Here is a 10666-nt window from a genome sequence, read left to right as displayed (position 1 = left end):
AGGGGAGGGTGAGGGAGGGAGGGAGGGAGGGAGGGAGGAAGGAGAGAAGAGGAGGGGAAGAGGGGACAGAGCAGGTACAGAAGAAGGAATGAAATTAAATACAAAGAGAGGAAAATATATCTCAAACATATTCTCAATATAAAATACAGCCTCAAAATATATAAAGTTTAAATCAATGAAACTTAAAGGAGAAACAAACAAATACATAATCAGAATGGGAAATTTGAACATACACCTCTTAACTGGTAGAAAAAGCAGACTGTAAGAATACACAGGATTATACCCAACAATTGCAGATCCATTGCATACAGGAACCAAAATTGACCTATGTGGGGGCATTAAGCAAGTCTCAATAAATTTCACACAAAATGAAATCATATTGATTGAGTACATTCTCTGACCACTGTAAAATAAAGCTAGAAATCAGTTACACACAGATAAATAGAAAATCCCAAATACTTAAATATTAAACTATAGACTTTCAAATAACCCAAGGGTCAAGAGAGAGAGAAAGAAATTACATTATAAAATAAAATACGTTAAATTGAAGTATAATGAAAATACAACAGATCAAAACTCATGAGATGCAGTTAAGGCAATGCTCAGAGGGAAATATATAATCATGAGTATATACATATATATAATATTATATATAAGAAAAGAAGACAAAGTGAAAATCAATAATCTAAGTACTCATCTGGAGTTACCGGAAAAAAAAAAAAAGGCAACAAACCAAAGAGAGTAAACGGATGGAACCAATAATGAAAAGAGCAAAAATTAATGAAATAAAAAACAAACAATAAACAAGGCCAAACTTTTTTTTCCTAAAAAAAAGACTAATAGAATCAATAACCATCTGACAATACCGATCAAGAGAGAGAGAGAGGACACAAATTAAAATTATCAGAAATGAAATTGGGGATACTTCCATATATTCTTCAGAAATAAACATGACTTTACTGAGTAATATTACTTAGGAAATGTTTCTCTCCTGTCATTTTCAGGATGACATTTGCAACTATGAACCCACAAAACATGGTAATAAAACAAAAGTGAGGAGGACGTAAAACCCAAGAATCGTGGACTCCCACCTGGGAGAGCAGAGAGGTCCTGGGGAAGTAGTGGGTGAAGGGCCACCCTGGCTCACCAAAGTATGAGGGAGGCCCTGGGTGGGAGTCCACTCACACAAAAGGACCCAACATAAGGACAATCTGTTGGCACAATGTGGGCAGGGGCCATGGATAACACATGTTACGTGTAGAAGCAAGAGAATATCAAACTCTAGGGAAAGGGAAACATAAAAAGGGAAATTTCATTATAAGACATAGCCTGGCTGTGCACTGAACAACATTTACCTAGTCATGATGTTTTACAACTAAAATGGTCACATAACTATAGCGGGAACAATCGGGTGGAGAAATGATGGGGTGCAGCACTTAGTCTGCATCTTTCATAACAGGAAATCAATTGATAATTCCTTCAACAAGTAAATCAAGAAATACTACTATAGGCATTTCATTTAAGGATATGATGGCCAATCCAAAAGAAACTGATAAAAAAGTTTAAAGTAATTTACACTAGGGCATGAAAATAAAAGAGGAGGGGTAAGTTTGCGGACTCTCCTTGGTAACAAAGTCAATATTCGTGTATATGAAGAACCACTGTTAATACAGCTAATTTTTTTTTCAAACAGGTTACAAAATGATATTGACAGAATTATCATTTTTATGAAAATACATATACCTGTGCCCCATCTGGAAAAGAACTCCAAGCCTTTTACAATAGCTATCTGTGATGAGGAGATTATGGGTGGGGTTTTTGGGGGTTTTTTTTCTGGCTTACTTGTATTTTCTAATATTTCTATAACAAACTTATACTGTTTTTCTAATAAGCAAAATATTATTTTTAAAAGTTACATAATGAATATAAGTGACAGCATGATTGAATAAACATCCCCAGCAATTGTATCAATGTAACTTCAAAGAGTCATTTTATCCCAGTCTCCAGATACTGGTTATAGGATGAAGAAATGTATGTACAACCTAGGTATAAATTTAAAAGGATGCATGCACTAAGGAGAATTAATTCTTTAGCTAGAGAGTTACAAAAGGAGCTTTCATGTAGTCTGTGACCAGTCCCCCACCACCCGTCTTTATCCTGTGCCAATTCCCAGAGGACTGTGCAGGGTCAGATGGAAAATAACCATCACCCCACCACTGATGAGAGGATCTTCCTTTAGTCTCCAGTGCTGGGTGGGAGCAGGAAGAAGGGAAGAATCACACTTCATCTCAAAATTCCATGTGAATCTCATATTCTGGGTCCCCACACACTTGTATGAAAAAGTCTGAATTTCTGTTTTTTCCCCTTAATTTTAGAATAGAAGTACATTGGCCAGGAAACCTGTTCAAAAGTTGTGTAGGTTCTTGGCAGCAATGTGTAGAACAAGGTGGTTCAAGTGCATCTCATGCTCTCAGACACTGTATTTACACTAGTGATCTGGACAGAAAGTCTCAGGATTGGGGACTCTTCTAACAACTTTCCTGTACAACTTTTATTTATTTATTTATTTATTTATTTAAAATGGTGTTCTAATTATTTGGAAAAAAAATATTTTAGCCAGTAACATTTTTTTTTCTTTTTTCTTTTTTTTGTGACCGGTAAGGGGATCGTAACCCTTGGCGTGGTGTTGCTCACACCGCGCTCAGCCAGTGAGCACACCAGCCATCCCTATATGGGATCCGAACCCGTGGCCTCGGTGCTCCCAGCGCCACACTCTCCCGAGTGAGCCACAGGGTCGGCCCCCAGTAACATTTATTTTAATATATTATTAACCTTTCTAAAGTAGTAAATCTACCCAAAACAAATTTTTTTCTAAAAGAAAATTGTGCTTAATAAAATGCCTTGCTTTCTTCTAACCCTTGAGCTTCAGACAGATCTAAGCCCCTTTCATGTGCACAGGCAGAGCGCCAAGGTGCTGGGGACCTGAAACAGCCTGACCCCCTTTGTTCCCCATCTCCAGGACCCCTCCAGCTGGCTAGGCTCTCAAGAGCATCCCTGACAGGCCTCTGACAAAGCCCGATTCTGTCCCAGTTTCGCTGTTTCTTAGCCTGGTCATCTTCCCCTCTGCACTGTGTGGTGGGACAGGAATACTTGATGCCTTTTCTAGATCCTTGCACTGAACTTGTGCTCCTTGTGTGTTCAGTAAATGTTTGCTAAACATCTAAATGAATTCACAGATTCCTTGATTGCAGAGGTACAATACATGCTTGCTAACTGACAGAATTTTTTTGAAATCTGAGCTCCACATTTTCAAATCAGTGCAACTGCTTTCAATTTACTGTTAACTCAGTACTAGTAATTTCTTTTGTCATCTGGCTTTATAACTCACAATTCTTTTATTTGAATCAGAAGCCTTTCTTTTTAACAAGTTCTTTATTCGTCAAGCCCTGAATCAGCAAAGGAGAAAACTTTGAACAAACTTTGGAGTATATTTAGTTCAAGCCCTTCATGTTACAGATAAGAAATCAGAAACTGAAAGAGGAAAAGTGACTTGTCCACATCTCCCAGTGACTTTGTGGGCAAAGGGGTAGGACCCAAGCGGCAGAGGCACTTGGGCAGATGGACCTCACATGCCCATCAGCACACTTACCATATGTCTGGAGTTTCTCAGTAAGTGTGTCCACATCAATGTGCAACTGGCTTTCTACAAAGTTTCTTATAAATTTGTTTCCTAGAGCTTCCTAAAAGAAAATAATATAGCTTAACAAAAATAATTGCATAATTTCCTCTTATTAAATAATACTTATTAGGCTTATTCAAAATTTCATTATGCAGAAAAAAGACACAAAGTGAATCCACTTAGAAGTTCTAAAACATCACAATAAATAACAGGATAACATTTGATTAGGACTTTACCTTGAAAAAAAGTTACAATTATGTAAGTTTAGGTTAGAATTGCAATTATGCCATTAATATTTAAAACAAAAAATGAGTTAAGTGGTGACAGTCATCTCTTGAATGAATTGTCATTTATATCCTTTAATTGGCCTTTAGTCTCCAGCCCTCAAATCTATTTTTCACACTGCTTCCAGAATTAAAGTTTTGAAACACAGATGTGTAAGTGTCATTCCTCTGCTGAAAGCCTTCAATAGTTCCAATGTAGTAAAGTCAAAATATCTTTCACATTCTTGCTTCATCTACCTTTCTAGACCCTTTTTTCTCCCATTTGCCAACCTCTTCCCAAAATACACACACACACACACACACACAAACACACACGCACGCACGCACGCACATATTCCCCTGTGCTCTAGACACACAGGTTCACTTGCAGTTTCTCAGACATGCTGTTTTGCTTCTGTCTTTGAAAACGCTTTCATCCTGTGCTGTCCAATATGGTGGCCACCAGCCACAGGGGGCCACTGAGCATTTGAAACATGGCTCGTCTAAAGTGAGATGTGACGTCAATGTGAAATGAACACTGGATTTCAAATATTTGCACCAAAAGTTAATGTCAAATATCTCATTACTATTCTTTTATTAAAAATTATTATACATTGAAATGATAATATAGTAGGTATGTTGGGTTAAAGAAAATATAATATTAAAATTTTTTTAAAAAGGATTAAGTGGTGACATTTTGGCAAATTTTCTAACAAAACTATGTGGTGATCTTTCACTTTCCATTAGGTCCTCTCCTTTCCTTTCCATCACCTTTTCCACAAGACAGTTATGAAGAGGGGCGACTGTGGCAAGAACACTGAAGAAGGGTTTCAGCACTTCCCAAGCCCCCTCTCAGTCCTCTGACATTCAAGTGATCATCACCAGAAGCCTCTCTCTCTGCATCTTCAGCACCATTCCTCTTTCATCATTGATGGCTCTAACTTTGCCTCATTTGTCAATGGTTTCACTATGGAGAGTTCTCCAAAATAATTTCCATCACCTTACTGAACGTTTACATCTTTACAGTGCAGGTGGCATGCACTGACTTACATCATACTGCCACGGACCTACAGCACCCGAGAGCCAACAAGAAAGTGAAAGGCCAAATACTGACGCACTGAGGCGCAACACCAGGATTGCAAGTTCCTTAGAGAGAATTTATACAAGAGTACTTCAAAAAGTTAATGGAAAAATACAATTAAAAGATCATACGAATTTTATCAAAAAATACAATAGGAAAACATTTGCTGATCTCTGGATTAACAAATTAATCCAAGAGCAAACAAGTTAAAGACAAAGAATATTACAATAAAAGCCAACACATACAGCTGTGGCTGCCGTGAGAATGAGCACCGCAGCTCTTCTAATACACTGACCAGGGGCCCCACTGCTGCGCTCTGAATCCATCTCAGTCTTCCCCAAGGCCACATCTCCCATGGGCTGACAGTGACCACCACAGCAGGCCCACCCCTCAGAACCACTGCACTTCACTGAGCCGACACAGGACTCCACTGATCAACAAATTTAGCTACATGACTCCCACAGTCTTTGGCCAGTGTTCATTAAATTGCTGGTGACCAGAATCTTCCACCCTCCTTCCCTCCTTTCCTCAGGCTCTCACTCACTCCACTGTGTGATGACTTGCCTTCAGCCTTTTGGATTCCCTCTTCTTCTGCTCTAACAGCCATTTCCCATAATAAAATTTTTGCACTTGTAATCCCATCTTAGCAAACTCTTCTTAGAGGATCCAGACACACACAGTAGCATTTTCTCTGTGCCAAACTCTATTCCACGTGCTTGACATATCCTAACTGATTTATGCCTCATAACTACGATGATTTCCTCATTTCACAGAAGAAACCCAACGCACAGAGAAGTTCGGTGACTAGTCCAAGATCAGACAACTGGTGAAAACAGAGCTGAGAATCAAACCCAGAGGATGTGGCTCCTGAGTCCATGCTCTGAACTAACCAGTCATCTAGTGGATTATAAATAAGCTGAACAAGAATAAAAATGCAGGCGTGTTTTCTCATCCTGTAAACTAGAACTACACAAAGTCCCAAAATGTTATCAGGTAACCTATCTGATTATAGTTAATGATTGTCAGGCTCTGAAGTAGTTGGAATATTTTAAACCACAACCCAATTATTTTGTAAAATTAAGAATATGAAGAATTTATAACTGATCATTGTAATAGACCCACCATCTAAAAGTATGTAAACTGTCTAGGCAGCATTAAAATACAGAACTTAAGCACAGGTAAATATTAATAAATTATTAATCATTCTCACAATAGTACCATCTTGCATGGGTAAAACACTAAAAATTTACAACACACATATCCAATTTCATGTCAATCTTACTAGTCAACCGGGAAAATCATGCCCGATATGACTTTGCAGAATCTTCTAAAAGGCTGTCCCAATGTTTCAGACATGGCCTTGCAGGCAGCTCCCACAGCCTGAGCTGGCAAAAGCAGATACAACTCACCTGCAGTTGGGTGAACATCGGACTGTTTCCACTTCTCTGGAAAAGGCTGGACACTTTCAGCAGTGTTTCAGATAAAGTTTTTAGCTTGTCCACAAAAGAAAAAGTATAATTAGCCTGTAAAATGAAGCATATTGGGGTATGTCTTATTCAGTTGCTTTATTGGGATGAACCTTCAATCCTGTAGCAGTTCTAACAAGGAGATCAGTAAGTCTTATGTAAGATGTGGCCACCAGAGTCCAGATCTGCCATCACCACCTGCAGGCTGGCTGCCACCTCACTCAACAACGTGAAGGCTCCAAAGCCTTCATGTCTAAGGTGAGTCCTTCTCCAAGGCCTCTGTTCTTCACTCTGTCCACAGGCACTACCTGTACACTGTGTCCCCAGTATTAGGCTCACTGTTCGGTAGAGCGTATGTCCCCAGTACACACTGACTAAATAAAACAATATCTGTCCTCAAAAACATGTCTCAACTAATATCTATTTATTTGTTTTGTGGCACCCAACACTATTGAGGATAGAGTAAACCTAGTGTATTATTCATTTATTGCTGCTAGCAGAGTACATTGGCATAAGAATTTTAGGAAATAATTCTGTATCATAAAAACATTCACAGTCACTGATCCATAAAAAATGTACATGCCTTTTTCTCTCAAGATAGAACACTATCCTAAAGACACTGTTTAAATTAAATATAAAGCTATATCCATGAAGATGTCTACTGCAACATTATCATACTTAATAGTGAAAATAGTCTAAATGCCAAAGAAACAATGATTAAGGACAGTTTGCACATCCAACCACATCTCCCTGGGGTCGCTAGGAGACCCTCACAGTAGCACGAGAGCTAAAGGGCAGCTGCCACAGCAAACAGAGGAAAACCTTAAACTCTCAGCTTCAGCCTCCAAGAAACACAGGGGTAGGTATTGTAAGTATTATAACAAATTAATATTCCAGTGTTCAGGCCCCAGACCTGGCACAAAGTAAATGCTCAGTAAACACCAGCTATGATGGTCAAAAATTCATATAGACATGCAGAGATTGAATAATTGCAACCAATTTAGAAGATCTATAAAAATTTTTAAATGTACAAGTAGAGAAGACACACACACCACAAACACACACATGTGTGTGCATGTGTGTAAACATATATCTAATCAGTTATTACAGCCAAATTAGTTAAAATATTCTAATTTATTTTATATATACACACCGTTACTTTTCAAATGCCCAAGAAAAATCTATTAAAATTAATAATATGTTAGAGAACAAAGAAATTTTCAATACAACCTCTAAATACATAAATTACTCGAGTATTATGAAACCAGAAATTTTAACAAAAGTTTGTATAAACACTTCTGAAATTAACAAGCTGAAACTTTAAAACATTACCATAAATAACTACTGAATTTTAGGGGATTATTCAGAAAATGATTATATAGTAAATAATAATAATGATATTAGCTATTAAAATATATTGAATACAACGGAAATTCAGACTCAAATATGTTTGTTATTAAATTAAAAAGTAAAAGTTATTCAAACAAGCAATCATTGACTATATCAATAAAATAATAATACAGAAAATCTAAGATGAGGGAGAAGTAAAAAGTAATATAAATTTAAAAAATAAAGGATTTGGAGAAAAAGAAAAACAATAAATACATGAGCTACTTCCCTAAATAAACAACAAATACGCAAACCTTTGGAAAGTCTAATTTTAAATTATTTAATATTTACTATAATATTAGAATGCATCTAAACTATTTAATATTAAACAAATATTAGTAACTACAAGTATTTAATTAACAACAATTATTAGTAGTTATTTAATATTAATTGAACTTATCAAAATAATTTTAAAACATTAATACTTAAGTGATAAACAAAATAATTTAATAATATTAGAAAACAAAGCTACCAAATATGGGAAAAAACCCTAGTATACACAGGAATATTTTTAAGTAAAAGAATGCCATCTCTATGATCTTAGATTTCAAAACCTCAGTGAAATGTATTTTTAAAAGAAAATGACAAATTACCAATAAGCTGTAGACAACTCTTGCACACAAAATGCTAGTCATGTCCACTGAAGATGTCTAGAAATGGTGACTAGCACTGATGAGCCTGCCTGGCTCCAAGAATGTGATACTCAGTGCTATTTGCCTTTAAAAGAAACCAGAACTTGGCAAAGCAGCTGGTTCCAGGTCTAAGATGGGAAACAGACAACATGAGCAAGGAGCATCTCGCTCTTCCAGGAAGGGAGGCAGCCAACAGAGACCACTAGAGTTTTGTCAAAAGGATCTAGAAAAAGACGGATTTCCAAACAGTATGTGGTAAACTCATTTCTCTCTGTGCATACCCTCTAAGTACCCCCACACACTCTGGAAACAATGCAAGAGGCCACCAGAGAGAACTTTGAATGATGGAAGGAAGAGGCAACGTGGTCAGAGACTCCAAGGTGGAAGAAGCATCACTGCAGAAGGAAGCCTTATGACCCCCACCCAACAGAAGAAGTTGACCCAGACCCCGAAGTCTCCAACAAACAACACTGAAACAGAAGGCAGCCCTGCTGGGCTAATTCTTCCCAAATGGACCAGGAGTCCTGTGAACACAACCAGGCTAGCCCAGCAACACAAATAAGGGGGATCATTTGGGATACCCACTGATAAAAGCAGCCAGAGAAATGGAACACCTTCCCCCAGTGGGGCAGAGAGGGCTGGGGTGTACCAGCACAGGAGCTCCTGCTGTTAACATGCATCCAGTCCAGACACTGAGCGACAGGGAGACCGCAGCAAGGGTCATTCTCCCATAGGTGGCCTGACCTGGAAATACTCCCTGCCCCCCCACACACACACAGCAGGAGGGTCCTGACAGGAAAAAGTCTTGTCCTGCCGAGCCCTTTCCATCTCCTGTTCGCCACATGGCAGCATCTGGAAGCTGGGCATATACAAACCCCACCTGCTCTTAATGCAGCAGCATCAGGGACTAGTACAAGCCCAGCAGCACCAGATAAACCAAGTAGACCAAAATAGCAGCACAAAGACCATGAAAATTAAACCATCATTGAAGTCACAGCCCAAAAAGTAGACCAAAACCTGTGTGTTAAATCTAAGTAGGATGACCACCCACAAAAATAAAAGATTTCTGGGCCGGCCCAGTGGCGCACTCGGTAGAGTGCGGTGCTTGGGAGCGCGGCGGCGCTCCCGCCAAGGGTTCGGATCCCATATAGAGACCGGTCCACTCACTGGTTGAGCGCGGTGCGGGCGCGACACCAAGGGTTGCGATCCCGTTGCCGGTCGCGGTACGGGCATGACACCGAGGGTTGCGATCCCGTTACTGGTCACGAAAAAAGACAAAAAGGAAAAAAAATAAAAAATAATAAATAAATAAATAAAAGATTTCTGCAAAGAGCCAAGTATCTTCTAACAGAATAGCCAAAATGCCGAGAATACAATTGAAAATCACCCATCATAGAAAGAACCAGAGAAAATACATATTGAATAAGAAAAGCAATCAGTTGACACTAATATTGAGATAAATCAGATGCTGGAATGATATTGTTAGTATTTTAATGCACCTATTAAAAATTTTTCAACAAGCAATTACACATTGTCTTGAAATCAATGAAATAGCAAACAATCTCAATAATAAAAAAAAATTTAAAAATCCACATGGATATTAAAGAACTGAAAAATGCAGTAATATAAATAAAAAACACACTGAATGGTCACAGTAGAAGAGTGGAGATGACAGAGGATAGAATCAGTGCATGTGAGGACTGATTAAAATACTTCACAATAATCAACCACATTATATACTGACAAAATAAAATAAATTTTTTAAAAGCCCTAAATGCTAAAGAAGAAATTTTAGAAAGTGATTATAATTACACACACACACACACAAAAAAAAAAAAAAAACCAAAATACTTCACCCTATCTGAGCAACAGAGAGAAAACAGGTCAACAGAAAAGTGAACACAGCCTCAGGGAACTGTAGGGAAAAAAAAAAAAAAAAAAGATTCAACACTGGTATTATTGGAGTCCCAGAAGGAGAGGAAAGACCAAATGGGATTCAAAGAGTATTGAAGGAAATAATGCCTGAAAAACTTTCTAAAATTGGTTAAATATAAAAAACCTACAGGGCCAGCCCAGTGGTGCACTGGAGAGTGCACCACTTGGGAGTGCAGCAGCGCTCCCACCGAGGGTTCGGATCCCATGTGGAGACCGGTTCC

At 38.2% G+C, this 10666-nt stretch overlaps 1 protein-coding gene across 1 annotated transcript in view; it reads right to left on the bottom strand.

Annotated features, from left to right (window-relative positions):
* The window catches only part of ABCA13 (ATP-binding cassette, sub-family A (ABC1), member 13), a gene marked incomplete at its 5' end in the record, with an annotated part of 119386 nt that overhangs the window by 10200 nt on the left and 98520 nt on the right, over nt 1-10666 (bottom strand). The window contains 2 exons of the mRNA XM_008590977.1: nt 3650-3740; nt 6433-6546. Of these exons, the coding sequence (XP_008589199.1) occupies nt 3650-3740; nt 6433-6546 (205 nt within the window). The remainder of the gene's footprint in view (nt 1-3649; nt 3741-6432; nt 6547-10666) is intronic.

This window comes from Galeopterus variegatus, unplaced genomic scaffold (genome assembly GCF_000696425.1).
Source record: "Galeopterus variegatus unplaced genomic scaffold, G_variegatus-3.0.2 Scaffold6527, whole genome shotgun sequence".
NCBI lineage: Eukaryota > Metazoa > Chordata > Mammalia > Dermoptera > Cynocephalidae > Galeopterus > Galeopterus variegatus.
This window is presented reverse-complemented; position numbering and strand designations above follow the sequence as displayed.